The 27077-nt window shown below is 39.1% G+C and overlaps 2 protein-coding genes across 2 annotated transcripts; one reads left to right on the plus strand and one right to left on the minus strand.

The window, feature by feature from the left end:
- Positions 1-457: 457 nt before the first annotated feature.
- Positions 458-5493, plus strand: GUCD1 (guanylyl cyclase domain containing 1; the record flags this gene model as incomplete). Its single annotated transcript, XM_084271813.1, has 5 exons — positions 458-604; positions 2063-2228; positions 2937-3028; positions 4696-4937; positions 5402-5493. The coding sequence occupies exons 1-5, from the start codon at positions 594-596 to the stop codon at positions 5491-5493; spliced, it is 603 nt and encodes a 200-aa protein (XP_084127939.1). The 5' UTR covers positions 458-593.
- A 3576-nt stretch (positions 5494-9069) lies between these two features.
- Positions 9070-26789, minus strand: UPB1 (beta-ureidopropionase 1). Its single transcript, XM_084271986.1, has 10 exons — positions 26688-26789; positions 25802-25973; positions 24170-24257; positions 23399-23493; positions 21892-22053; positions 17790-17959; positions 14293-14374; positions 13429-13471; positions 12133-12287; positions 9070-9320 (listed from the first exon to the last, which is right to left on the minus strand). The coding sequence occupies exons 1-10, from the start codon at positions 26786-26788 to the stop codon at positions 9237-9239; spliced, it is 1152 nt and encodes a 383-aa protein (XP_084128112.1). The 5' UTR covers position 26789; the 3' UTR covers positions 9070-9236.
- Positions 26790-27077: the final 288 nt, after the last annotated feature.

Consider the following 27077-nt stretch of genomic DNA (forward strand, 5'->3'; position numbering starts at 1 on the left):
ATGTCTGTAGACAAGGCCCATGTCTAGGACTTGTAAGAGATCGACACCTAGAGACTCTGGTGTTTGTTTTCTCACAGTTTGGTTTAACACCTCCAGTGGCACAGAAATGCTTTCAGGCACAAGAGAAAGGAATGAAAACCATGCCTCACCTCCTGTTATTTAGGAGGGAATACAGCTTCATAGTTAGAGGCTGGCAGGTATGTTACCCCACCAAAGAAGGTAAAATGAAAGTTCCAAGGAAAAGGGGTGGACCATATGGCAGGGTGAGCCAGGTATGGATCAGTGAAGGAGTACAAGATTAAACCAAGCATGGAGCTGTACAGAAATGCCAAACTCACATTTCCCTAAGAAAGAAAAAAACCCAACCCACCCATCAGACAAAGTAAGAAAACATTGCCAAGCTTCTGCCATGGTAGTGCTGAGCACAAGCTGACTTGTAACGCTGAGCTATGGAAAAAGCATTCCTGTGAGGATCACCCTCTTCCGTGTTTGACTCACAACGAGGTGTTTTCACTACAGTTGACTGCATCCAGCTGAAAGTGCCAGTCATTCAGCAGTTGTACCACTGGGACTGTGGGCTAGCCTGCTCCAGGATGGTGCTTCAGTAAGTGACTCTCTTGGTTTGAAGGGGTGGGAAATCCCAGCCCGTGGGAGGTGTAGTGGGAAGTAGCGCCTGGGGAAGAGGTGTTCAAGCAGCTGTGAGTTTAACAGTCTTGTGAGATCCCATATTGTCAGGTCCTCTGGGAGAGTGGCTGCTGCTTGGGGCTGGCACAGCTCTCCAGCTGGACCAAGGGGAAATATAAGCTGATGAACTTAAGACCCTTTTGAGTAATCACTGGTTTGACATGCAGAATACCTGATAAGCTCTAAGAACTTTGCATGTTGGCATGCATAAGCTACTAAAGTTATCCCTCTTTTCTGTTGTAATTCAGAACTGATCCTTGGCACAGCCGTTCACCCTGTTCCTTTCTGTGTTTTCAAGTGATGGGTAGGTGTATCCCTGCTGAGGAGTATATACTGCCTCTGTCCTGCTCTCAGCAGGATCCCCCCACCTGTGGGATGAGTGGATTTGTTCCAGGAGTAGTTTCAATTTCAAAACAATGCACTGTATTACCCTTTGAGGTTTTTTGGTTTTGTTTTGGTTTTTCTTTTTTGAAATAGTAGCTGTCCTGCTGAACTCCTCTTTCCTTCCACAGAGGAACATGAGCTTAGGTGCAGGAGAAATACCTATTTAGATGTCCACTTAGTAGATATGAAGCAGAAGATTTTCATTTCTCTCCATCTCTTCTGCCAAGACGTTAGTCCGTGTGCTGGTAATTTCCCATCTTGACTACTGTAACCTCTGCCTCTATTCCCTTTACCTCTTTGCCACTTCAGTCCGCACAAAACTCAGCTTCCAAGATTAATCTTCTCACCCTCCTGATCTGACCTTGTTCACCCTGCATTCTCAATTCCAGTCTTTTTTTTTTTTTTCATTTACTTCCATTTGTTTTCTGACTTTCAGAACTCTCTGTAACTGCCTCTCCCTACCCCGTTGCAAGCTGTCCCCAGGCTTCCTCCTGACTTCATCTCCCCTTCTGTGCCATCAGCGCCTAAGACAAGCGTCCTTTGAATATTTACTGACTTCCTTTACAGTTCCTCCTTTTGAAATCCATCTATGGTGTGCAACAAGATTTAGTCTTTAACAATTCTATCTGCGTTTGCTCTAATCTGCTTGTACATTTAGACTGTAAGCCCTTCAGGACAGAGTTCTATACTTGCTTAGTGTAACTTGCCTATTGTACAGTACCTGTACAACTCTAGCACTATACAGCAGTCAAGATACTCATACATTTCCAATTGAAAAGTCAGCAATAAATCCAGTTAAATATTCCCTACTCCCTTCCCTTCCCTTGAATTTGTGGCACCTCTGCGGGTTGGGTTTTTTTTTGTGTGTATTATTTCTCAGCCAAGCCCATCGTTTCAGTTTTTATGTCCTGCTATGTGGAGGCTTGGGCAGCAGAACTCATTTTCTTTCTCTTAAGATCTGTGCTTCCCTCCCCTGCCTCTCCTAATACCATAGGTACCTGAATCATTTGGACAATGATGAATTTCAGAAAGCCATCCAGGAGCTCCAGTTAACAAAAAGTATCTGGACTATTGATCTGGCCTACTTAATGCGGCACTTTGGTGTTAGGCATAAATTTTGCACCCAGACGCTTGGCGTGGACAAGGGCTACAAGAATCAGGTCAGTATCTACTACTATTGTGCTGTAAAAGCTATGCTGTGTTACTGACAATTTACAACAGGTCCTGTAAACAAGGTTTCCCTATTGTCAAAACTGGGACAGATCAGCTCCAGAGGCGAGGCTAGATATGATCCCACAGATTTTACATCTTTGACTCCATAATACAAAGTTTTAAAAACTTTTTCATGTAGTCCTCATGAAAGGTTCTGCCTATTTGACAGCCTTGGAAACAGAAGGCCTCTGTTTATCTGCAGAATGGATACAGCCTGGGCAGCAGCAGTGCTAGCTTCCACTTTCCCCACCACTGTGCCTCAGCCCTGCCCTGGAAGAACCACCTCTAGAGGTGAGAGGGGAACTCAGCCTCCCATGTCCATTAAGGGCTTGGCCTCTTCCAAGACTACAGACAAACACCTATTGTGGCAATGGCTTTCTAATGTAAGCACCTGCCCAGTACAAACCAGACTGGCTTCTTTCATCTATGCAGCTCAATAGCCACAGTATGGGAATTACAGTAATAACTGAGCCAGAGTGAATTTAAACTCAATTTAGAGCAGGATACCTTACCCTGTTACCAGTCAACTAAGGGAGAGATCTTTTATCCCATAGCCAGATCACCAACTTCTGCAGGCCCTTGTTAGTAGGGATTATAAATGGTGTATTACCTAAGGTAACCATCATTCCAGCTCATAACTTCTGTTATTTCCACAGTCATTTTACAGGAAGCACTTTGACACAGAAGAGAATCGAGTGAATCAGCTCTTTGCGCAAGCCAAAGCCTGCAAGGTGCTGGTTGAGAAGTGGTAAGCTGCTTATTCCCTTTCTCTTTTGGAGATTCTGTGGGCCCCAAGCTTTTCTTGGGAAAAGAGAGAAATCCAGCCCTGAGCCTTTTTTGTGAATTATGGAGTCTTTCCATAATTCACAAAAAATATATATTTACATACTATATAAATATATATTTTTATATATACATAAATATATATTTACATACATACTTTGGTATGTATGTACCAAAAAACCCCAAAAGTGGACATGAAGAGTTAATGATGAAGCTTGAGGAAAAACAGTGACTATGCAGAATAAATTATTTGAAAATGCTGACAGGAGTTGACTTTATGTTTTAAATTTGATTATCCATTAAGATTCCCCAGTAGGGAGTGTCTACAGCACTAATTGGCCATTGTTGGAATTAGAGTGCTATGTGGGTACACAACTCATTGTTCCCAGAGCTGTGCAAACATTATAGCTCTCTGTTCCTAGACAGATGCACTAAGAAAAAGCTAGCGTATGAGCTTTTGCCAAGGGGACAGTGAAATAAGGAAGCTCTGTGCAAATCCAGGAGGAGGGAAAACCAGGCAGAATTGTTTCACAGTTGATAATGATATTCTACATGGGAAAGAACTAAGGGTTCACGTTCAACTTGAGTTGCATCCCTTTTTTTTATAGTGAAGCCAGATTGGGATCTATGTTGTCAAAGGGGGTGTAAATGATTAGGAGTAAGAAAAGAATAGAGAGATGCTGCAATGCAGCTTTCATTTAGCAGCATTAAGTGTCCTTTTTAACATAAGGAGAGTCTCTTTGGCCCCATCTGTTTACCTAGAGCTGTGACAAGACAAAAGGGACAGTCAGTCCATCATGGTTTAGCAAACTTAAGAACCTGGCCTTGATCAGGGCAAGGACAGAGGGCACATCTACCTGTGCAGTACTGAGGTTGAGGCATCAAAGAAGAGAAGCCACACTGGGAAAGATTAAAAAGCACATGAGTTCAGCTGGGTAGAGCACATAGCCCGGACATCTGGAGCATACCCAAGGGAAAAGTTTCTAATGCATATGGAATACACCATGTGCCTCAGCAAAGGACAGCCTTTAAGAGAGGAGATTGTAGGCTATGTTTGGGTAATATTCTTTGTAGGAGGTACTACAGAAATAAAGCCTCAAGAGCATCATGTAGTCCAAAATTTCAACTAGGAGAAACATTCCTGTGTGACAGAGGCAGATTTGGGCACATCTGAATTTGGTTAGTGGTTATACAATCTGTAACCACTCAGTAGATAAAGATTTGGTGCTTCAGAGATAAGCTTTTCTAAGAGCAGCAGAGAACACTTCACATACACTTCACACTTTTCCCACAACAGAAGCCTCTCAAGTTACCGAGTAAGTTGCTCCTTTAATACTCTTTCTGTGGGGCATCTGATACATTCTGAGATTACAGTTACATTACTGCAAAATCTGGAGCTGTTGCTCTGCACCTTCAACAGCAATGAGATCAAAAAGCCTTGAATGACATAGGTTTTTGTCAGACTTTGTAGCAAAGCTTGCAGGATTCGACAGCAAAAAGCTGTACCTGTGATATAAAAATAACCATGCCAGCTGCATGTCCCAAATACTGTCCATCATCACACACTTCACTGTATACCAGTCTCTTTCCTATTTTTTTTAATAAACATGTCTGATTTATTTTTTTCTGCAGCACAGTAACTGTCCAGGACATCCAAAACCACTTGTCCCAAGGTCATGTAGCCATCGTCCTAGTGAATGCCGTCTTGCTATTGTGTGATCTTTGCTCAAGTCCTGTCAAATACTGCTGCTTCCTCCCTATTGGACAGAAGTGCTTCTGTAGGAATCCCGACTACCAGGGCCATTTCATTGTGTTATGTGGCTACAACAAAGCCTCAGGGAGTATTTACTACAACAATCCTGCCTATGCTGACCGTGAGTAGACTGTTCCTTTTGGGTGGCTTCTCAGCATTACTGATGTGTCTGTAATAGCCACAGCTGGGCCTTCCCTAGTACTGTGCCTATTTCAAGCATCACTGATCTGTTTTTCAGAAGTGGGGTTGCCACATCAATTGAATCAGTGCTACATTTTGTGCTGTGATTTATTTGAGGCTTTGAGTTCTAGCAAACTTGTTTGGTTTTCAGGTGGGTTAAGTGGGGGATCCTGACCTGTTGTTCACAATACAACAGGATGGCAAATTTAGTACCTACTGACAGCATGAGTTAGGTATTACCTTGGAGGTGAAAAAAATCTACCTGAATAAGTCTGTCACCTAAACTGATAGGTCTAGTCTGCATACTAGTTACTTTTCTTTGTAGAGGCTGCTAGACCCAGTATAAGAGCCTTTCACAGGCAAGTTCTTCTGAATTTTTAGTAGTATTTTGTTCCTCCCTAACAGGAACATGCTGCACCAGCATCAGTAACTTTGAGGAAGCCAGGACAAGTTACGGCACTGATGAGGATATTCTGTTCATCTACACAGACAGCTGACATCCACACGTGGTACTTCTGGTCCTTTCCTGTGCAGCCTGCATGGCAGCTGGCTGCTTGTCTCAGGACTCCCCCTGCAGAAACCTTGCTCCAGAACTGCGGTGGGATCTTAAACAAGGGAGGCTTTATAGACATTGATAGGACTATATTGCAATGCTCTCTCTACCTTTTTGTTTTTCATGATGATGTATCTAATTTTGCAATGTATGTCAGATTATTTTTTTTCCTCATTTTCAACATTGCACATTTGACAGCAGTTCTAGATTACAGGCCCAGAGCCTGTTCACTTTGAGCTTACTTAAACACATGAGAGAAGAAGCACCAAATTTATGAATTTTAACACACTGTAGTACGTGCATAGATTTAGGTAAACAAAATTGGGGAGGGGGGAATAGAAAACACCTGTTTTTCTGTCTGTCAAAGCTTCAAGGGCTGATCTTCACCCTAAATCTAGGGGTTTGAGGTATTATGAGAGGAAAAATATTAACTGAAACCAATTTTAAGTAACAAAGAATGCTTTGCTGGCTTATGAGTACTGTCTGCATAGTAGGAATGAAACACATTACTGAAGGAAACTTCCCATGCACCAAAATTGACCTTACACAGATTTAGCATTTAAGCCATTACTTAAAATTTTGAGTCGTGGTTACTGGTATTGTTCCCTTGTACTACAAACCCAAACTCTTTTGGCTAAATCCTCTAGGATGACTGCTCAAATTTCTGTATTACCCCAGAAATTTTAAATTAAGATAATTTATTGGTACCTAGAAGTCTTTATTGCTCTTTGCAACCTTTGAACATTATGCCACCTACACATGCCAGTTCCTGCAGAATCCATTCTAAATACAAGCTTTAATCTTATTAAGCAAATGCAGAAAATTATCATCCACACTAACAGTATACATTTTGTGTGTCAACTGTAAATATCTGACAGCATGTACTGGATTATAACTAGAATGCTGAATCATAATTTGAGCCACATTTTGCTGTTGGTGTTAGGTCAGAGACCTTCTAAGAAAAGCTGAAATTAATTAAAAGGTAATACAAACATATCTCTGCTACAAGTAAAATGCCAGGAAATCAGATCTTCTAGCTCTTAGACTACAGCTGTATTTGTATTAAGGTGAAATTACTTTATTATTATCAAGTGAAATTGTTAAGAGCCCATTCATAATACTTTCATGTATTACCTGGGTTTAATTACTTTGCTGAGAAGCTCTGTACAGTGTAAGAAATAGCCACCTGTTTCAGATTCATCCATCACAATTTCCTACAAGTCTTGATCTCACCTTGCTGAAGTGGGTAGGCAAAAAAATAACCAATACTAATGTGAAGTTAGCAAAATTTTATAAGACATACATCCCACACCTTTGGCGTGGCTTTAAGAACAGATCTGTTCTGGAACTCCATGGAGCAACAGTAAAAGGACATTCGTATTTTGTGGTGGGAATAGCAAATGGGAATCTACTTTCGGCATGGTAAAAGAAAATCTAAGAAAACATTTTCTTTCATCAGTTGTTGACTTACTGAAAAATATCTGGAAAGCATCCCATAAGTATGCTCAGTAGGATCAAGAGTGCTCATTTGCACAAAGGCTAAAATTGCTAACAGACATTTAGAATACAGTAGCCTTCAAAAGTTCCAAATTAAAACTGACAAATTTTCAGCGTATCAGATTCTGCTTCTGCATCATTAGTGAAGATGCAGTACATTATGGCACTTATATTGCAAAATGAGTAAAAATTAGGTTGTGATTTCTGAGCAGTAGAATCAGTACATTAGTGCCACCAGCAGAGTCCCAGGAAAAAAGGTGCAAAGCCTCTTAACAGTTCATGCCTTCTGACTGCTCCAAAGTAAGTCACCAGAAGGCTACTAATCTGGGATCTTTTATGTCCAAGTCCAAATTCACGGTGTTTGATGTAGAGAGATCGGATTAGCTATGTTACTAATTAACAGGTATGCAAACTGCAGGTTGATGGAGTACTTCCTTAACCCATGCATTTTCAGGTAGGTTGTTCATTTAATACCATTAAACTGCCACAGGATTTTAGAGCAGGCTTGTTTAGCTAAATAAAACAATTCTTACAAAAGGCTTGTAGCTGACATTTAGCCTCTTAAATTCAGTTATCCAAATGTGAAACTTATAAATAACTTTCATGTTACACATAATGTGAACATAAGGGCATGCTAAGTGTTCTGAAGTGCACAGATAGGTGTAACAATATTGACTGTTAAATGTTTGGTACCCAGGGTTTAAATACTTCAACAAAACAAAGAATGCTTTATCAGTGGCTGAAGCTCATACAAAACGGGAGCTCCACCATTGCACCAGGATCTCTTCCTATAGCTGTCAAATGGAAGATAGCAATGAGAGATGAAAATACAAGGAAGAAGACAAGTGAAAAGACTTAAGTATTTATGTGACAAATTCAGATGAAGAAGCAGCTCACTACGCAAGCATCCAGAACATCTGCATCTTCTGAAACTCCATTTCCCATTACAAGATTGTCTAATCAAAATACTCATTCTAAAAATGTTCTGTCACTTTGTTTCCTTCATGATGTCAATAGCAAAGGAAGGGGTATTTTACATGCAGGGATTTTATACATAAATATATTTTTATTTGTAATTAAGCCATTCTCAATAAAGGTTTAAAGTCACAGGTAACCCTGTAATATAATGTAGCAAGTGCATTTATTAACTAGCTTATTATGAAAAATGTTGGAAAAATCTTTAGAGGGTGTGTTATATACTTAGCTGGACACGGCACAGCTCAAATTGTTATCTGGAAAATAAGTAGTTCAAATATTTATTTCAGCTACAAATTCATAGTTGCTAGGCTGTAAAAATTGCATTCATCCTGCAGGTTTTGAACACCTACTGCATCACCTGTGTCACACAAACCAAAATTTCAATATACATGAGTAGCTGAGAATATCAAATGCGATATTATCTCTATTCAAGAGTTGTTTGGTGTACTCCACAACCACTGAGTATCCTACTGGAATGCAGCTCAATAGATCTCCGTGGCTTTCTGTTCACAATGGAAAGCATACAACTGCACCAGCTTTGCTGTGCTTTAGCTTGCGTTTCTATTTTTGCCTCAACACAGTACTGAGCTTCTGAAGATACTAAAAGCATCTGTCTGCAGCACTACTTTTGCACCTTCAAGGAGCCCAAAGACATTGGTTCAACTTTGGTTGTAAGAGAACCAAAGGGAAACAGAACCAAAGTGATCATGCTTTATAGTACCCATGGATCTTCAAACAACTAAGGGCTAAGTAATGTCCCAGACATGTCCAACAGAACCGCATCAAACAGTTCGTAATTAAAAAAAAAAGGGGGATGAAAACAATTTATGCCTCCTTTTTCCCTAAATCATGCATTTGTGTAGAACAGATAAACAATGCAAAGCTTATGTAAAAATGAACTCATCACCACCAAACTATCATAGTACACACTACTGACTAAATATCATAATTTTATATCGGCGTGTTCCTACTCAATATATTTTTAGTAAGGAACAAAAGCTTGGACTCATTAGTGTAAGTAAAAAAAAACAACCCAAACCAAGTAGCCATTTTTCAATTTTACTTAACAGTTTTGAATGCTATTATTTGAAAGTTGGTTACAAGAAATTAAATCAACATTAAAATAACAACTTGTGATCCACAGTAAAGCTTTCATCTAACAGTACCTGTTAATTTGTTCTGTAATATTTGATTGTAGCAAGATGCAGTCTCTTACTCTCTGATTATATTGGGTATAAAATAAGGCTGGACTGCTTCAGTGAGCTTGTCTGCATACATTTCATATCTACCAGTCATCTGAAAAAGAAAAATCAAAGCTTAGTTCTTTTAGTGAGCTACTTCAGTACAAAAATGTTAATATCCAACCAATATTATGACATATTATTTAACTGACCCAAACAGTAAAATAATAATTCACTCAAAATGCAAGACCTCCAGTGCCCTAGTTTAATTTTACATACTTTTAGAAAAGAGCTGTGAAAACTATGTATCTACCAAAAGCCAACAGAAGTGCCCTTCCACTCTAGAAAGTAAAACATTAAAACTAACACCTTCTGCTCTGCAGCCTTCCTTCACTGACAGTCATATCTGCTGACTAATTACTTAGGCTATTTTGGATATCCTGGATAGCCAAAAGTTGAATGTGAAAGATGGACTTAGTTTCTTATGCATCAACAATATCCTCTTTTAAGTTACATCAATGAAAGCAAAGGAGTGTGTTTGCAGTTATGTCTTCCTCCTATGTTCTTGACAAGCGATGAAGCCTGTTGCCAGCAGCGAGTCTGCCTACGTGCCACTGACTACTGTATTTGGGTTGCTCTTTGTTTATCTATTAATAACACAGAATATGATGATTGCTTTGGCCGATACAGTAAGCCAGGAGGCAGAAATCAAGCACTTTATGTAGTGCACTATCCTCTTCTGAAGTGCAGAGTGCAACATTAGGCTCAGAGGGCTGAACTACTTCCTTCCTGCCAGCGTGCAACAGCGACAACTTGTTTATTTTGCCAGCGTAAGTTTAGCAAAGCCATTCTACTTAATGTCCCTTTCAGGCATCGCCGAGTGCAAACTGCAGATACCAGAGCAGATCAAATAGGTTCCTACTCTCTATCAAGGGTTTTCTGCAGTGGATAAATGATGACTTCATACTTCCTCATTCCCCTCATATCAAGGGCTACCTCTGCCTTAGCCACAAAGAAGAGGAAAAGGAAATAAATATCTCCTGTCATCTAAACAAAAGCCACAGCTGTGCCTTATGTGCCAAAGACCAACAATAGTAATCCACATCAATATAAAACTAAGGTGCTGAAAGCACAAAACTTGAAGACAAGAAAAATCAACAATTCCATACAAACAGCTAAAGGTGAGTGTTTTGCTTTTATAGTTGGTTTTTCCTAACCAATGCACTTGCCTTTGTATTGCTGTTATAAGCAATGCTCTGTGTGCTTCCTGACATATTTAATCTCTCCTCTGCAGTAAGGGTCTCAGATTTCAGTGGCAAAGCAAAACTAAATGACTGCCTGACTTCAAAAAACCTGGGAATCTCTCAGCACAATTTAATTCTGTCTATGTCACAACCATGTGCCTACCACATGCATCTGTAAAATAACAAATGTGACTCTGCCCAGAAAACGACCTGAAATTACTTTTTGTCTTTAGTCCCTATATATGCACTGGCAACACTACCAAAGAAATTCAGCTCTAGCAAATAAATGACTATGTTTTAATTAAAAAGTTTAAAAAAAAAAAAAGCATTTCAAATCCACAGAAAAGTTATATTTTTACATCAAATTGAAATCAAAACGCATTATACATTACACTATATTGTAATGCACAAGGTGGTTCCAAATAAACCAGCTCAATGAAATAAATGCTTGCAAAACATTATACAGAAAAATCAACACTCCTTGCAAATAATTACTTATTTTAAATACTAGATTTTACTGAAGAACCTACCTATATTGTGACAGTCACTAGCCAGGAGTTCTGCTCTACTTTGTTAGTGTTCAAATTGTGTTGGTCTTAAGAGCGTATAGGAAAACATTCTAGTCTCCAGCAGTAATGAGGACTAGAATGAAAGACCTGTCTCCACAGGAGCAAAATGTTCTCTTCATCAACAAAGCCTATTTAAGAAGTTGACATATCTTTTCTCCCTTTGCTTGCCACCTTTGTTGTTCCAACAGAATATCTGTGGGGCCTATCATAAACTTGATCAGATTAAAAGAAGAGCATGGTTTGTTTGCGGGGCGGGGGGGGGGAACACGACGACGACACACGACATGGGACACGACCACAACCACGACGACGACACATGGAGAAAAAGGTTCACTGCACTAAACCAGTATAGAACAGCACCCCACAGAGCTTGTACTGGCACAACTGAAAAGTCAAACTGCAGTGTTGAGTTGGCAATTTCTTAAACCAGCATCACTGCTGGACAAATTAAAACAAATTACACCCTCAGGACAGATGATCCAAATTAGCTTTATCTCAGAATGAAAAAATTAATTAGAAATAAGTTTGCTAAAGCCAGGTAGAGAGAGTTGAAGTCATCCTGATCTGATGTAGGTTAATTCAAAAGTGTGTTAGGATGATTCAGAGATGACTGTACACAGCTCTTTCTCTATGGCTTCAACACGTCCACAAGTTCAGGGAGTTAATGCTACAAGAAGCTTGTGCACAGAAAGTTTTCACAAGCTCAAAGATTCTTGTGGTTCTAAGTTTTCACTGAACTGTACAAAACCTGAAATTAAGGCCTGTAAGAATGTAAAGAATTACCATTAGGGCAAATCAAAGGCCCATCTCAGCTCAGTGAAAAACACCTATGTACCTATGTACTTAGAGTGCCTGGAAATCCACATTTTAGGACCAAAGTCTGTTTTTCATTTAAAATCTATTGGCCTAGCTTTCCTGAATTTGGCTATTACTTTTCTGAATCCATTTATGCCTTTGGCCTCCAGAACATCCTGCGAAATTAGTTCAACAATTCAAGTTCGGGACTGTTAAAAAAGGCAGCTTCCTTTTAACTAGTCTAAGACTATATGACCATTATGAAAGCGTGTTCATTCTAGTATCATACATAAATTTGTTTCTTTATAAGCAGGCTTACCTTAAAATTCCATTTGTCACTGACTTGCCTGCAAAGATTTAGATCCATCTCTACTACCAGAAGTCCATCCTGAGTGCGAGAGAGTCCAGGAGTCCTACTGCCATCTGGTGCAGCTACGTAACTTGAGCCATAGAAATGGCCAAAGTCATGGTGTGCTTCAAGAAAAATTAAAAAAACCCCACCACATTTACAACCATCTGCAAACATGTATGTAACTTAGCATAACACCTGGCTCAATTTCTTGAGGTTGCTCACGCACTGTGAGCAAGATATCCTGAGGAGTCACAGCACAATCCTAAGGTAACTGCCATTTTGACCAGTAGTTGCTTTCATGCAGGGTACAGCTTTCACAGAGATGGAATTAACAGGAAAACACCTCACTGCACTGCCTTTTAAATAACGTGTTATTGTGATTTCCCATCATTATGTCTCTGAACTAAAAGAAAGGCTTTGCTTTCATTGGTTTTTTTTTTATTTAGAATTTAAATGAATTCTAATTGTCAAATCACACATGTCCAAAACAGCAGAGAGAGATGCACCCATTTCATTTTCAATACCAAGTCAGAAGTGAAAACACTGGGATTTGATGCATGGGGGAAGGAAAAAAAAGAAAAAAAAAGAAATCTTACTTCATATTGCACAACTCTTGAGTTGTGCCAAAACCCAGCCACATCTGTTGCACTGCTACACAATGGATACCATTGGTCTTTTTGATGCAGCTGCTATAAACACTTAGCTCCAAAAATAGCTTCAAAAGGCTCAGGCCCACACCAGATTAGGTCAGAAGTTGTTATGGTTCTCATAGGTCAAATCATAACATTTCAACATACAAGTAAGTTTCATGCTCTTCTTTGGGAATGCTCTTTGAGCAGTCTTCCTTAAATTCCAGCAAATCTGTGAAATGGGGCAAAATGACTTGGCCAGGTATTCAGGCTAGGCCTGCTGCTGTTAATAATCTTAAAACTACATATAAAACGCCTGCATGCACTGACAACACAGGCTAATTTGTGTGATTTCTGTCTTCCAATCCTACAATACTACACTGACTCCAAAACTTAGTCTTCTGAAATTACACAGAAACCTTCCATATGAACTTCTGTCGAGTACATAGCATGGTACCACCACCTTTCATAGGAAGTGCTACTTTTCTTCATCTTACAAAACAGCAGCCTGAAGTAAAGCAGTTGCTAGCTAGCATAACTTTCATGGGTTAGACACTTGCAGGAGAGCTATAGTTTCTTCAGACTTTCTAGTTAACAATTATTAGCAGCCATTAAATGTGATTTCTGAACTTACCTTTTCCACCATCTCCAGAAGTAAAGGCATTTTTGTAGTATTCCTGTGAAATAAAAGGAGTCTGTAGGTGGCAGTACAATTCCATTTCATTCAACAACTCCTTGCTAGTCTACAATATTTAGTATAGTAGTTTATATAAATCTATTAAGATTTTTTTCTGGTGTGCTATCAGCACTCTCTCTAAAGGGATTCATCAGAGGGGCCTAGTTTCCATAATAAAGAGGCTAGAAAAAAAGATTTGTTTTTTATATCACTGCCTGTTGTTCATATGCTTTGGGTAACATGCCTCGTATCAGTTTCATATCCTGAAGAAGAGGCAAAAGAACATATATTTCCAGATCACAAGTGGCAAATGTATTCACGTAACGGTAAGAACACATCTGAATTTTTACAGAGAAGCTCATAAAAAAACACCCATGTGGACTATTTGGACTAATCTAAAGGCAACAACAATCTATAGTGTGCAATATTAATTTTCATTTCATAGAATTTCAAGAAAGGGGTAGTATCTGTACGGCTGCAACCAGTTGTGTACCACTGACTTGAGGATATATTTGGTTTTCAGTCATTTTGTCAAAAATAATACTGATACCACTGTAGAAACTAGAAGGGTTAGCAAAAGGGAGGGTGCCTATTACAAAGGGAGCAATTCAACAACAGCCAGAACCAAAAAGTGGGCTGCCAGCAACAAGGCAACTCTCACTCACTTTACCACTGTCCATCTTAAGATTATATTAAACACACCAATACTGTAGTTAGACAGTAGAGGCATCTATGCACTCTAGTGCTATTCAGTTCATTACCTTGAATTACCTCATACTACAATCCCTAAATTATGAATTGAAATCAAGTGAAGATACGTACCGTTCCGACCCTGTTGATGGGACATGTAAAGCAGTGATTAGCTATGGCAGCATTTCTTGCTTCAATTGGCCACAGCGACTCGCTGCAATACACAAAAGAGGCGGCAGATATTTACTGCTTGTCTGCTTCAGAGTTAAATTTAGATGATGACTGTCTCACACTGTATAAAGAAGCCAAGTTAGCCACTAAGACTGATCTTGCTTTTACAATCAAAATCTCTCCACAGATCCAACCAAGCACTACAATTATTTTCTGCTCAAATATAGGTATAAACAACTCTCCTAAGTATCCTGGCTTCACCGTGGGGGAAAAAACAAACACCTGTCAAAGTTTTCAAAGCAATAAAGTGTAAAATGTTTTACTCTCCAAATTACACAAAGAATTTACACATCTGATTTCACATTCCATTAACTTTCAATATACTGAACATCATTCTGCGGCAAAGCTTTAAGAGATACAAGTCATCTCCTTTATCCCCAAAATGGTCCAGGAGAGGCTTTTGCAGCAGTGAATGGGGAAAAAAAAAAGGCAAAAAAAAAAGTCACAGGAATAATAAAAACGAGGAAAAAGAAAAAGGCTTTTCCACTGAAATTTCCTACTTATGTTGTTGCAGAGTTCATAGCACTTACCAGTAAGTCATTTTCCCATAGTGAGCTGATGAAAAAGCAAGCATGTTCAAGAAAAGCATCCTGATAACTTCCCAGTAATTATCTGTTAAACTAATCACTAAGTTTACATAAAACCAAGAACTGAGAAGTGAGGAACAAAGAATTCCTTCTCTTACAAGCCTCTACCTCTTTCCCAAAGGAAATTTCAATTCTGACTCATGTTTAAAGCTGAAAGTCTGTTTTTATTAAATAGTTTGATACACAGGGATCAGACTCATTAATAGGAGGTCTGGAAGTACTCAGAGCTCCAAAACAAAGGTGATATGATTTATACACTACTGTGACAGCACCTATCTGCCAGATTCTGAGTACCAAGACAAGGTTGCAAGCATCCAACTCATTAATCTCCCAGTCAGGCTCAAGAATCTTAAGAGATGGTCATTGGACTGATTGAAAACATTTGGTTTATTGCCTCTTTTCTCAATTGCTTTGAATCTGGCAGCCAGCTCTTCTAAGAAAAAGGGATTTTATTGAAAAGCGCCAGCAAATTACAATTTCACAGAAGAGAGGCAGGAAAAAAAAGGCTGCAGCCAAGAAGCGACCCCAGAGACAGTTTTCACATGGGCCTCAAGAGTCCTCTTCCTGCAATAAAAATTATATGCTTAAAAACAATCAAGTGAAAGCCAATAATTAGGAGAGCCTGAAGCACCCGAAGTACCAATGAAGTGCTGTATGACAACAGGGTAATTTCTGTTTGCTCTCCTGTTAATGGGCTATAAGTGGACAAACAGCACAAATATTATTCTACTAGTGACATAAATGCCCCAAAAGCATCGTGCATTCATTGAACTCTTTTCAAAGGACTTTTTCCAATATTACGCAATCTGAATTCTCTTTAATACCAAAAACTATTAAAGGCAGTTTGAATGACAGAATACTGCATCTAAACTACAGTTCTACTCTCCAGGATAGTAAACACATGGTAAATTTACAATACATTGTAAACATATCTGCACCATCTGTAGGTATGAAAGTGTTTTGCCTCTTATCTGTTTTTTCATAATTTTTATCTTTTTATGAATGCTCAATGTCCTCAGAAAATTAACTGGGTTAAAATATTCTTGAATCTTGTAACAGACACAGAAAAAAAAAAAAATCCAACTTTACATTAAACAGGTAAAGAAAGTGGATTAGGTGAACCCTGAAAAAAATGAAAAATGCTAAAAAAGCTAATTCTCTTACATTTATAATTATTTTATTGACCTGTATACCCAGTTAACAAGTCTATATTGCCTGAACATTTCATACTTTGTTTACAAACTCCAACTGGGAAAATCTCTTCCTCTGGGTTTAAAGAAATTAAAATGAAAGTATTCTGCAATTAGTCTGTGCACACAAGCCCAGCTGAAGGGAAAGAAATGAGAAAGTTTTTAGCATTATAAAGAGATCAGTATTTTTTTTTTTTGTTTGCTAATGGATGTTGTACTTGTATTAAAATATCATCAGTAATAATATGCTCCCATTAGCTTCCTAAAACTTATATTTGCAGCTGGAAACTGAAAGACAGCTCAGATAGCCCAAAACATATTTTTTTTTAACTCACAAAGGAAATGTTTTTGTTCCAAAGAACTCCTCAACACCAGACTTCCCTCCCAGCCATACAAAGCTAACCACTTATACTGAAAAGGTTTTTAAAATATTAACATTTATAATTAAGCATAAACTACCATCACTTCCTCAGTCACACGTATGTAAATATTATACAATACTAAATTTACTAAATTAGTTTTCAGAGCCTACTGTTACCAGGGGAAAAAAAGGGGGAAAAAATCCAAACCAAAAAAGCAGGAAAGAGAAAAAAAAAAAAAAGAAAAAAATGGCAGATTCTCTACTGTGTATTAAGCTGATATGTAGACACATTCTGGAATCCCACACCTCAATGCACAAACAGTCTAATTTGGAATTTGAAACTATTTGGTATAATGACAAAGAATAGAACACAGTAAGGATGGAAGAATGGCGATTTTGTCAAGAAGAGTGGTATAAAGAACCACTGAAACCATTCCTACAAGGTCTCTACCTAAAGAAAGACCCCTCCCCAGCCCCCCCAAATGCAGTTATTTTATATTGATCACATATAGCAGCAATACACAGCCCATGTCAGACAGTGCTTTGGAAACATGGTACATTCAAAGGTTGTTATATTGAAATGTGACTGATGCTGAGAACATAGAGGGAAAGAATATTCAAGATCTAATCCATGTGGTTTTCTTTTTTCTTTTAGGAAATCGAAGTCAGTAGGGTGCAATTAATGTCAATCTGCAGAAAATTAATCTCAAAGGAAACAATTTACACTGGCTCAGTCTCGTTTAAGAGGCCTGATAATCACAAGAGGCCTGATAATCACAAAATTGCCAACAGTTTAAAAAAAAACGTTTCTGAGAAAATTGTTTCTCAGCTTGGCTCTGAAAACTGCAAGCTGATACTATACTTACTGGCTCCTAGGTGGACGATGCAGGCTGGCAAGCTAAGCCTTATTTTAAATTATCACAGCCTATTACTGCTTATTATATCTGTTATACATTGATAATCTAAATAAACTCTCATTAGTTTTCAAAACACCAGCTGGACACTGATTAACTCAGTCTCAGAGACCCAAGGCCTGCAGATGTATAACTAAAGTTCTGGAAGAGAGTTAGTGGCTACAAGCAGACTGGTAGCCCAAAACTCCAGAGGGAGAAGAATGCAGATTCCTTTGTGAAAGGCAAAACAAAAACGATACTTCAGATTCCAAGACCTCAGCAAGGTTCCCCTGAGGCCCCAGCAAGGGGCACAGTGGTTCAGTTAAGCCAGAAAGCGTGCAAGGGCCTAAATGATTTTGTATTTTACCTGAGTGTTCCGATAGTGGCTGAAGGGTTAAAGATGATCTCTGCTCCATTCATACTAAACATTAGCCAGTTCAGAGGGTGATGGCGCCCATAGCAGATGTTCACAGCAATTCTTCCAAACTGCGTCTGAAAGACTGGGTGTCCTGTATTTCCTTCCATATAGTAAGTAGACTACAAACAAACAAACAAAAATCCCACAAATGCAGACTTATTACAAAAGTGAAAAGAAGTACCTACCTCCAATGTTGCTTTCACACTTCACCATTTCTGATTCCCAGCTTCAAGTCATTAGATGAGGAGTGAGAACACCACCTTTCATTTAGTACATTGCCTGCAGTGTAATGGGTATATAGCAAAAAGTGGAATGCCCAGGCTGCTGAGATCAAATTCAAGTCCCTTTCTGTTTCCCTTCACTATACCTAAGAACTGTCTGACTTTGATATAAACACTTCTATTAAGCTTTTGTAGAAGTTTCTAGCATTAAGAGATTCACTTAAGAATCTCTTAAGAGATTAAAGAAACTTTAGGGACCTCTCAGTACTTTCAACACATAAGACAATTTTCCTGTCATCACAAACTTTTGATTCTGATTAAAGAGAGAGATGGTGAACACTGTTTAAAGAACAAAATGCCTTTGCATTCAACTGTTATGTCACACCTTGCAGTAACTTTATTAATGCTGTAAGGAAGTATCAGTGTGTAGCTGTGATCGGTTATTTAAATTTCCTGTATGCCTATTGCTCTAAACAAATACAAGGCCTGAAACTACCAGCAGGAAAATTACAGGATAAATCTAGGGAACACTCCTTAAAGAAACTGGAGCTAACTGTTGGCCTAAAAGATCCCATTTACCATATGCTGTGAACTTTCATCTCATCATGCTGAGCATTTCTAAACAATTAGAAAGGCACTGGTTCCTGTAAAGAGCACTGTTGAAGAGGATAGGCCACTGTCAAAGAAGCAAGAGAGGCAAACATTCACAGGGATATTCTAAGTGAAACGTACAGAAATTATTCTTACAGATACAAGAAAGGGCCTGTGTGGAGTCACTAACAGGTGCCTGCTTACTGTTCAGTGGTAGTTAAAAAACCCAAGAAAATCTCAGACATCTATAGGAAGGGTATTGAAACGTAACAGAGAGCATAATTTTTCTGTTTTATAAAAATTCTGTGTGCCCATGGCTTGAGTACTCTGGGCAATTTCAGTGTCTGCATATCAGTAAGGATATACTAGAGATGGATAAACAAAGGCCACTGAAACAATGAAGGGGATGGGGCAGCTCCCTGGTGAGAAGAAATTAAAAAGGCTCTTCAATCTGCAAACAGAAGGCTGAAGGCAATGTTATGAATGAGACTGGCAAAAATACAAAGGCAGTGGATAAGACAAATACAGAAAAAAGAAAGCAGCAGCAGTACTGTCTGTTGACTGAAATGACACTCTTGTTTTCAACCAAAGTAACTATTTCATGCAGCAGGCACTGCACAGGAAATCTGCTTGTGAAAGCAGATAGATCACCAGGTTCAGAAGGGATTAGACAGTCATTGATAAAGGAATCACAGATAAGAAATTAAATAGAAAGGCACATGCTACCCAACATCCCTAATAAAATGATTGTGGATACCAAGGGAGTGCAAAAGTTGCAGAGCAGCCAGACTTATTCCTAATAATACTTCTGTGACGATCTTGGAAACGGAACAGCAGCGTACATAACTAATCAGCTTGACCAAATGGGATGTGCCTCTTATCATATAAGAAAGGCATGTTATAAAACAATTACCTTATTATTGAAACTATCTATCCATTTTAACAACCCCTGCCATAGGTCTTGAAGGAAGACCACCACATCAGGCCTAAACCGAGCAGTTACAGCCAAGGAACAAACCAGGGCCTCACCAAAGTGTAGGCGAATGGCACGACAGACACAAAGGGATCATCCTCTGAATCCAGGGAATAGAGGTTCAGTATGCCCAGTATATGTGACATCTCATGTTTGTTATTTATTATGAGGTCTCATGAATTTGCACAGTCCCTTGGGCACTGATTTTATCTCCTTTCATGTCTGTAGAGAACACACCATGTGGTGGACACTCATACAATCTTTCTTCAAAACAATTCCACTTATTGAATGTGTTTCCATTTTTTCTTCTATTCTCAGTTTTCTTTTATTACAATAGGAGAAGAAAAACAAAAATGCTGTTGCTTTAGGGTATTCATCAGTTCTTATTTCTTTATTCCTCACCAGAGGTCACAATCATCTCCACAGCAACAAACTGTGATGTCTCAAGGATTGATTTTTGTTTATTTATATGCCCTCCCACACATGGCTGAATAGGTTACAGACCAATAACTTTCCCCTTTCCATTCAGTTCTCACCAATTCAACTAGGGTGATTTTAACAAGCCTCCTTTCCCTCTCTGCTCTACAGAAACAATCTACAAAAAAGAATTTAAAATTCAACCTTTCCTTGGGGGTTAACTTTGTTGTTAAGGAAACTAACATTAAAGTAACAGAGATGAGCATAGTCCTTCCATGAAGTAGTCTGTAGGCACTTTTAAAGTCCCTTTATCAGAACTGCTTGGCTCAGAAGAATGAACTTAATGTTTTGCTAACAAAATGAGCCAAAGAGACAGCACTGTTTGGGTAAATAGTACTTGCTTCTATAAGGAAGGAGATAAAGCAAGAAATATGAATATAGTGTACCTGCAAGATATAAATAGATTGCCAGTTTTGTGATAATTCTGTCTATTAGGATTACACGATCTAACTCGTTTTAGGAATCATGCAAAACTCTTACTGAAACTCTTTATACACTTAACATGGAAAAGTAAAACTATTTTCTTTTTGAATCTGTTGATGCTCTACAAAATACTGTCTGGAAAACTGAAAGACATCAGCAATGGGGTTTCATTTTTGTTTGATTACACAAGGATCAAATCAAGAGCATTGAAAGTAATCAAAATTAATTTTTATTAGTCCTTATATTGTCTATGTATTTGCTAGTTACTGTTTTGCTATCTAGAAGACAGATCTGACAAAATAATATTAAACATCCAAATAATTGTTAAAGATAGAAGTCAACACTGCTGACTGACAGGCCTGTGCCAGAAATCCATTGTGTAGAAACCTATTAACAGCCTCCTCTGAAGAACACAAATCAGTCTGATCAGGTCTGCTAGCCCAGATCAAAACTTCCAGAGGTCTTTGAACACCAAGTTTCAAGACATAAAAAAAAACTTTTCAAGTTAAAAAAGCAGTTTGGATTCTGAAGCCTCAGTTTAGTGACTGGAACATTCAGATAGGGAACAAAAGCAACTGCAGGTACATAAACCCCAGTGCATAGCAAAAATGCCTCTCAATCACTCACTTTAGTTGACAAGGCGAGATTTAGTTAGGTAAGACAATGTATTTTTAGACTCTGGTTAATTTTTAATCCTGATCTTTCTGCTTGTGATGATTCTATGGATGGATAAACACATTTCAGAACTACCTGTTTTCTTCTGACATTGCCTTTACTACCAGTTCAGTTTCTGAAACTGATTATGGAAGACAGCCTAAAAACTGCTGGGGGCTTCTGTGGAAGTAATGTGATTAGTAAACAGAAGATGCTGGAAAACAGCTATTCAGTCAGAACATAATGAATTAAGGGATTCTGCTCAAAGAAACATAAGCAAAAGAACTGTCATTTCTAGGACAACCACACAGAGAAACAGAGATCAAAACCATAAATAATGCTCAAACCTGAACCGCTGCCTTCCAAGTAAGTTCAACATGCAAAAACTGTCAAGCCAATCATACACAGCTAACAAAGCTACGACTTCCAGAGTTTAGTTTTTTAAAGATCCTTGATACTTTTGCAGTCTCCATCAAGCCAAAGAAGAGTACATGATGAAGTCTCAGTATTATTTGTCCTTTAAGAGTCGTCATTCTTTATTGATAAATTAACTTACTATAATTTCATCTGAGAAAAGACCTGATTTGACACTTAACAACATTTTCTAGAAATAAGTACGTTTCCTGACAATATGTCTCTGATACAACACATGCTGACATGAACAAGAGCTGCAAAGTGAGACTAGCTTGATAATCATAATACTGCAGCTTACCTCATTGAAATCTCCAACCCTGGGAATGTGATTTTTCCTACTTTTGCCAAGGATAGCTCCAGAATTAGAAATGACCACTGCAGTATTCCACAGAGTTCCCCCATGTATTTCATCTCGCTCCAGAATCGGAGATATCACAACCACATTGTATTTCTTTGCCAGCTATAAAAATGAGCATAATTCTTCTATTATACATAAGCCTGCAGTAATTATTTTAATTATTTGTTCATACAGGAGGATTATGAAAAGTTTTCACCTCATACATTACTCTGTTATCAAGTATGCCACACTGCCATGCCCACATCACCACAGTTTCTTCATCGAAGATAATACATCACAGAGAGTTTACCACCTGAATGCTTGAACTAGAAACGTACCAACAGGACGTTGGTATGTACTGTACCTAACAGCAATGGTCAAACTATGAAGTCATGCTTGTATCTGTTCACAGATGCAAGAGGAGATAGATCCCATCCCATTCTTCCATTCTGGTAGTACATACCACATGTGTGGCATACCAGAAAGACACCACGACTAGCTGAAAAATGTTACTTGCAAAAAGATGGGGTAGAGTGAGAAAAAGAAAAAAGGAAATGTAAAATGGTATTACACATTAACTGTAAAAGTTAAATAACATGTGTGAGTGAAAAATATATCAACTTCTGACTGCTGGTTTACTAGCAGAGTCTCTTCCTTCTTCTCTCGCTTTTATTTTTCTGAGCTTCCATAGTGTCATTAATTCCACAGTGAGATGCAACACCACACTTGCCCTAGATCAGACTAAAGAATTGCTGTCTACAAAAACTTAATAGGTCAGCGCATATCTGGGCAAATTTGACATCCAAACAGCCTTCTGTTGTTCCAATCACTCATAAAAGAAAATAAATTATATTCCTTATTAAAAAGAATAGTTGCCAAACAAAAAAACCCAAAAATAAACTCTGTCACCCTTGCAATTAACAGTGTCTGGCAAAATAAGAGCCAGACAGACAATAACAAATATCCTTGGGTCCATAAAAAGCCCCCTATACTTTGTGTCACTTCACAAGGAGATGCAAAAGATTTGTGTGAAAGTGTTCCCTGTTCAGAATAGGCTATTATTCTCACACCTTCATACAAGCATGGTTTAATGCTCATCTTCCTAGGCAAGAAACACCTTTTAAATGAAAATTTAAAATATTTGGATGAATAATCATCCTTCCTTATACAATTCAGCAATAATTAAATGGGAATTTCATCTGCCTTCCATGGTACAAGACAGTCTACAAAGGCAAAGTAGTTTAAAAAAATAAATATTGAGCATAATTGTCATCTATTTCTACTTCACGCACTATCATGTTATTTATCAAGCAAGACAGCAATGTATTTTTGATTATTTCTGTTTTCTCACTGGTATGTGACTGGTACATAAAGAAGAAACCAGAAAAGCAGTGGCACTTATGGGTTGGGGCTAGAGGCTGGATGTGGGGTGTCTGAGTGTCTTTTTGCTTGGTTGGGGTTTTTTCACCTCTTGACAGAATTTTGTTGTTGGCCCATCCTCTGCTGACTCGGCAAACTCAATCCAAGGAAGCTTCTCTCTTGTACAAAAAGCAAAGGGCATGGCTGGAAAACACCAATGCAAGTCAAAATTTATAGGAGTGTTCATATCACTCAAAATACACATTGTTTGCATGAATACAGATAAATTAAACACTTAAGACTGATTCAACAGTTTCCATTGTTTAAAGGCAAAAAGCTATTTAAAAATATTTTTAGCAAGGGCATGTAGTTCTGGACCCAAACAGAGCAAAGCAGAAAAGAAAGAATAAACTTAGTGAAGGCTTTCCTGGAGGTAAAAATACAAAAAGAACCCAGTCACTAGCAAACACTTTCTGTAAACATCCTGTTTTCACAACTCTTTTTGGTTTTGGCATCTATTAAGCCTCAACGACTCCAATTTAATTAAAATTAAATTTTTAAACTTTAAAGCTTGTCTAGAAAAAACCTGAAGTTTTAGGAAAAGAAAAATGAAGAAAGGATGATGCAAAGCAGCACACCAAAAAATATCACTGTTGCAGCATACATCAGTCTTCAATATATCAGAGTTCACATATACCCTCCATACAGTTCTGCTAACTGGTTTTTTTTTCCCTTAAAAAGAAAATCAGTAAAGTCAACTGGTTTATCTTGGAAGATCTCTGCTGCTTACGTGCAAGACATACTTCTATCACAGGATACCTGTTAAAATAGAAGGAACTTGCCCTCTGACAACCTAGAAGGAATCACAGAAAATACTCACTCCATGCCTCCTGGAAACAAACTATGTTGACCCCACACAGTGCAGCTACTTCCACAATCTCCTCAATTCGTCTGTGCAATGCAGCAACCTGATTGCGAGAAGTGTCACGCTATTAAAGCTGTATGTTCCAACTCACTTGTATATTAATAGCCTGTTTTTACAAGCTTTGTTCACATTAGATTTATCTTGTTCTATACTTAGTCCCATTTCTTTCAGGGGGAATAACTCGAGAAGTTATCATTCCTGAGCACTGACAATAAGAGTTAGATACAAATTTTTGAAAGCATTTAGCTGCCAAAAATAGAGAAAGAAATTCAATGGAATTTTAATTCCATGGTTACAACATTTAAGTATATGGCAACTCACTGCTGACTGACTTGCAAATAGCTAAAAAATCTTAACAGAATCAGCAAAAAAAATAATTATGCTGCTCATCATGAACAACCTACAGAATGATGTTATGTAAACCTGAATTCAAAGTCAAGTACTCAGAATCTTAAATATGAGGTAAGGACAGTCCATTTCCTTGGTCATCTCCAAATCCTGCACACACATGCGGATCTTGGATATGCTCTAGAAGTTAGTAACTCTGAATTGTTTTCTGAATCCCACCATCCAAAGAGCTAAATACATGATTATTAGGAAGAAAAAGTCAAAGCATTTATTAGTCAGAAAACATTGTTTCAAAATGCTTTTTTCTTGAGCATTCTACTTAAAGGTAAGCATGTATGTAGCAATTCACACTGATACTTTTAGGGGTCAATTAAAAAACCCAAACATTACACCAAGACAAGCTAACCCTGACCTACGAACTCAACAACTGTACACTGATTTACAGAAACAGTTAACTAGTCATTTATAAGATAAAATCATTAACATAACTTGTAGTCTTTTTAACAGATGCTACAAAGAATCCACAAACTTCATCCATACACTGAATAAATTACTTGCAGGTGTGATGGGCAATCTTTCCAAAACAAATTACTCCAGAAATGTTCTGTCCTGTCACTGTACAAAACTACTACTTCAAGAGATTTTATAAATGTGGGTATTTTCTTTCACTTTTTTTAAGCTACCTTTAGGAGGCTATTTCAATATACATCACCTCAGTGCTTTTGCATCCAAGATGTTAGGAGATGACAGTCAGGTTGTAATAAGATTTTGTTTACTGCTGTACAAAGAATAATGAACACAACTTTATTAATCTGTGTTTACTCTAATGGATTTTCCTATAATGGAACATTTCTCAATTAAATCAAGAACTGCACCTGTGGTTACCATGAGTGGCTGTTTCTTTTGATTTCAGGTAAATGATTTTGTGTTTCATTTTAGAGGCAAAGGACTTCATATACAAAATCAGTGACAAAATATTTAGCTTTGGAGATACTGCAAACAGGTTGGACAATTCACTAGGTAAACATGACACAGAAGATGTGTCTGAGAAACAATAAAACCAAACGTGTCACATGAATTTCTTACAGTATGCTGTAAGACAGTGATGGGTCCTATAATTGCCAGACAATCACCAGATGTTTCATGGTAAACTTCTAACATGAACAGCTGAAGCACGTTATTTCTCAAGCCAGGAGAAGACAAATTACACACAAACAGCCCAGATCCCAGTTTGTGTACCTGGACTGCCACAGCTGTGTCTGTGGGAAGGGGAATTTTATTTTGTACCAGTCCTACTCGAACAATACGTGGCCTTCGCAATTGCTCTGGAGCAGCTTCAAATCCATAGCCTCGTAGCTCAAAATCTCTTTCCTGAGCTGCAGATAGAGCAGCAGCTGGCAAATCAAGTTTTCTAGATAGAATAGGGGAAAAAAAAGGTATTTCAAGATGAGATGTTCTCCTTCTCTGCTCTGAATGCAATGGATCAAACATATCACAAACGCCTCCCACCCCTGGCAGAGACACCCAAGCTCCCACGCGCCCAAGCACAGCTATCAGACAAGAGAACAGTCGGGCAATAGCCAGGTCACATGCAAATCTCACTACTGTCCTCCATGGCAGAAAACTGCTGTGTCCTCCTCCAGAATTGTGATTTCCAGACACTGTTACCTTGCTTCAGAAATCAAGGATCACATACCTACACACTTCATCTGCCACCCCTCACGTTACACTTTCCCCCAATGTATTTTTCCTCAGCAGATCCATACTTTTGCAGCTCCCTCACCCCAAAGGCACAGCCTCCCCAAACACCCCTCAAAACTATCCTGGCTCAGGCTGTTCATTCCAGGCAGCCACCTCACACTATCACTCTGCTTCCCAAACTCGGGTTACATCCCCAGTTTAACTACCCCAGTTTTCTCCCCACAGCCTAACCTCACCGCATCACTACCAACACCACAGGCTCTCATCTTCCTTTCAGCCCAGCCCTGGGCTCTGCACACCTGTCCTCAAATAAACTCCTTTCCCCTCACTGCCAGGCCGGGCGTCCCCGCGGAGACCGAGGGGGGGGAAGGAGACAGGTCACCCCCCGCGGGGGAGAGGGAGGCAGCCCGCCTTAGCAGCGCACCTTGCCTCGCCCCCGTAGAGGATCCGCTTCACCTCGGCGAGGGTCTCGGCCGGGATGTGCTGCTCCAAGCAAGACTCCAGCGACTCGAGTACGTCCGCCATGGCGCCGGGAGGCGAGGCGCGCAGTTATGCACGCGCTGACCGTTAGGCGCGCGCTGACCGTTAGGCACCCTCCACGAACTTTACCCGCAGGGCGCGTGTGCGGAGACACGCCCCCTTCGCCTCAGGGGGCTCTGGCGGGCGCGGCTGGCCTCTAAGGCCGCGAAGGTGCTCTGCCGTGGCGGCCGGGGAACGGCCGGGTTTGGGTGCAGAGCCCCAGGGGCTCAAGCGGCACCAGTACGGCCAGTCCCCCTTAGTGTGGCAGGTCTGGCTGCATTGTGCGCCGTGGTCT

The sequence above is a fragment of the Gallinula chloropus genome (genome assembly GCF_964237585.1).
Source record: "Gallinula chloropus genome assembly, chromosome: 17".
NCBI lineage: Eukaryota > Metazoa > Chordata > Aves > Gruiformes > Rallidae > Gallinula > Gallinula chloropus.

Excerpts from the sequence above, each read along its gene's own strand:
- UPB1 (XM_084271986.1), bottom strand. The coding sequence starts at position 26,788 with ATGGCGGACGTACTCGAGTCGCTGGAGTCTTGCTTGGAGCAGCACATC. Across the intron at positions 17,960-21,891 it reads GGGTTGGAGATTTCAATGAG|TCTACTTACTATATGGAAGG; the intron begins GTAAGCTGCAGT and ends GTTTGTTTGTAG. Across the intron at positions 13,472-14,292 it reads CCATCAACAGGGTCGGAACG|GAATACTACAAAAATGCCTT; the intron begins GTACGTATCTTC and ends TTTATTTCACAG.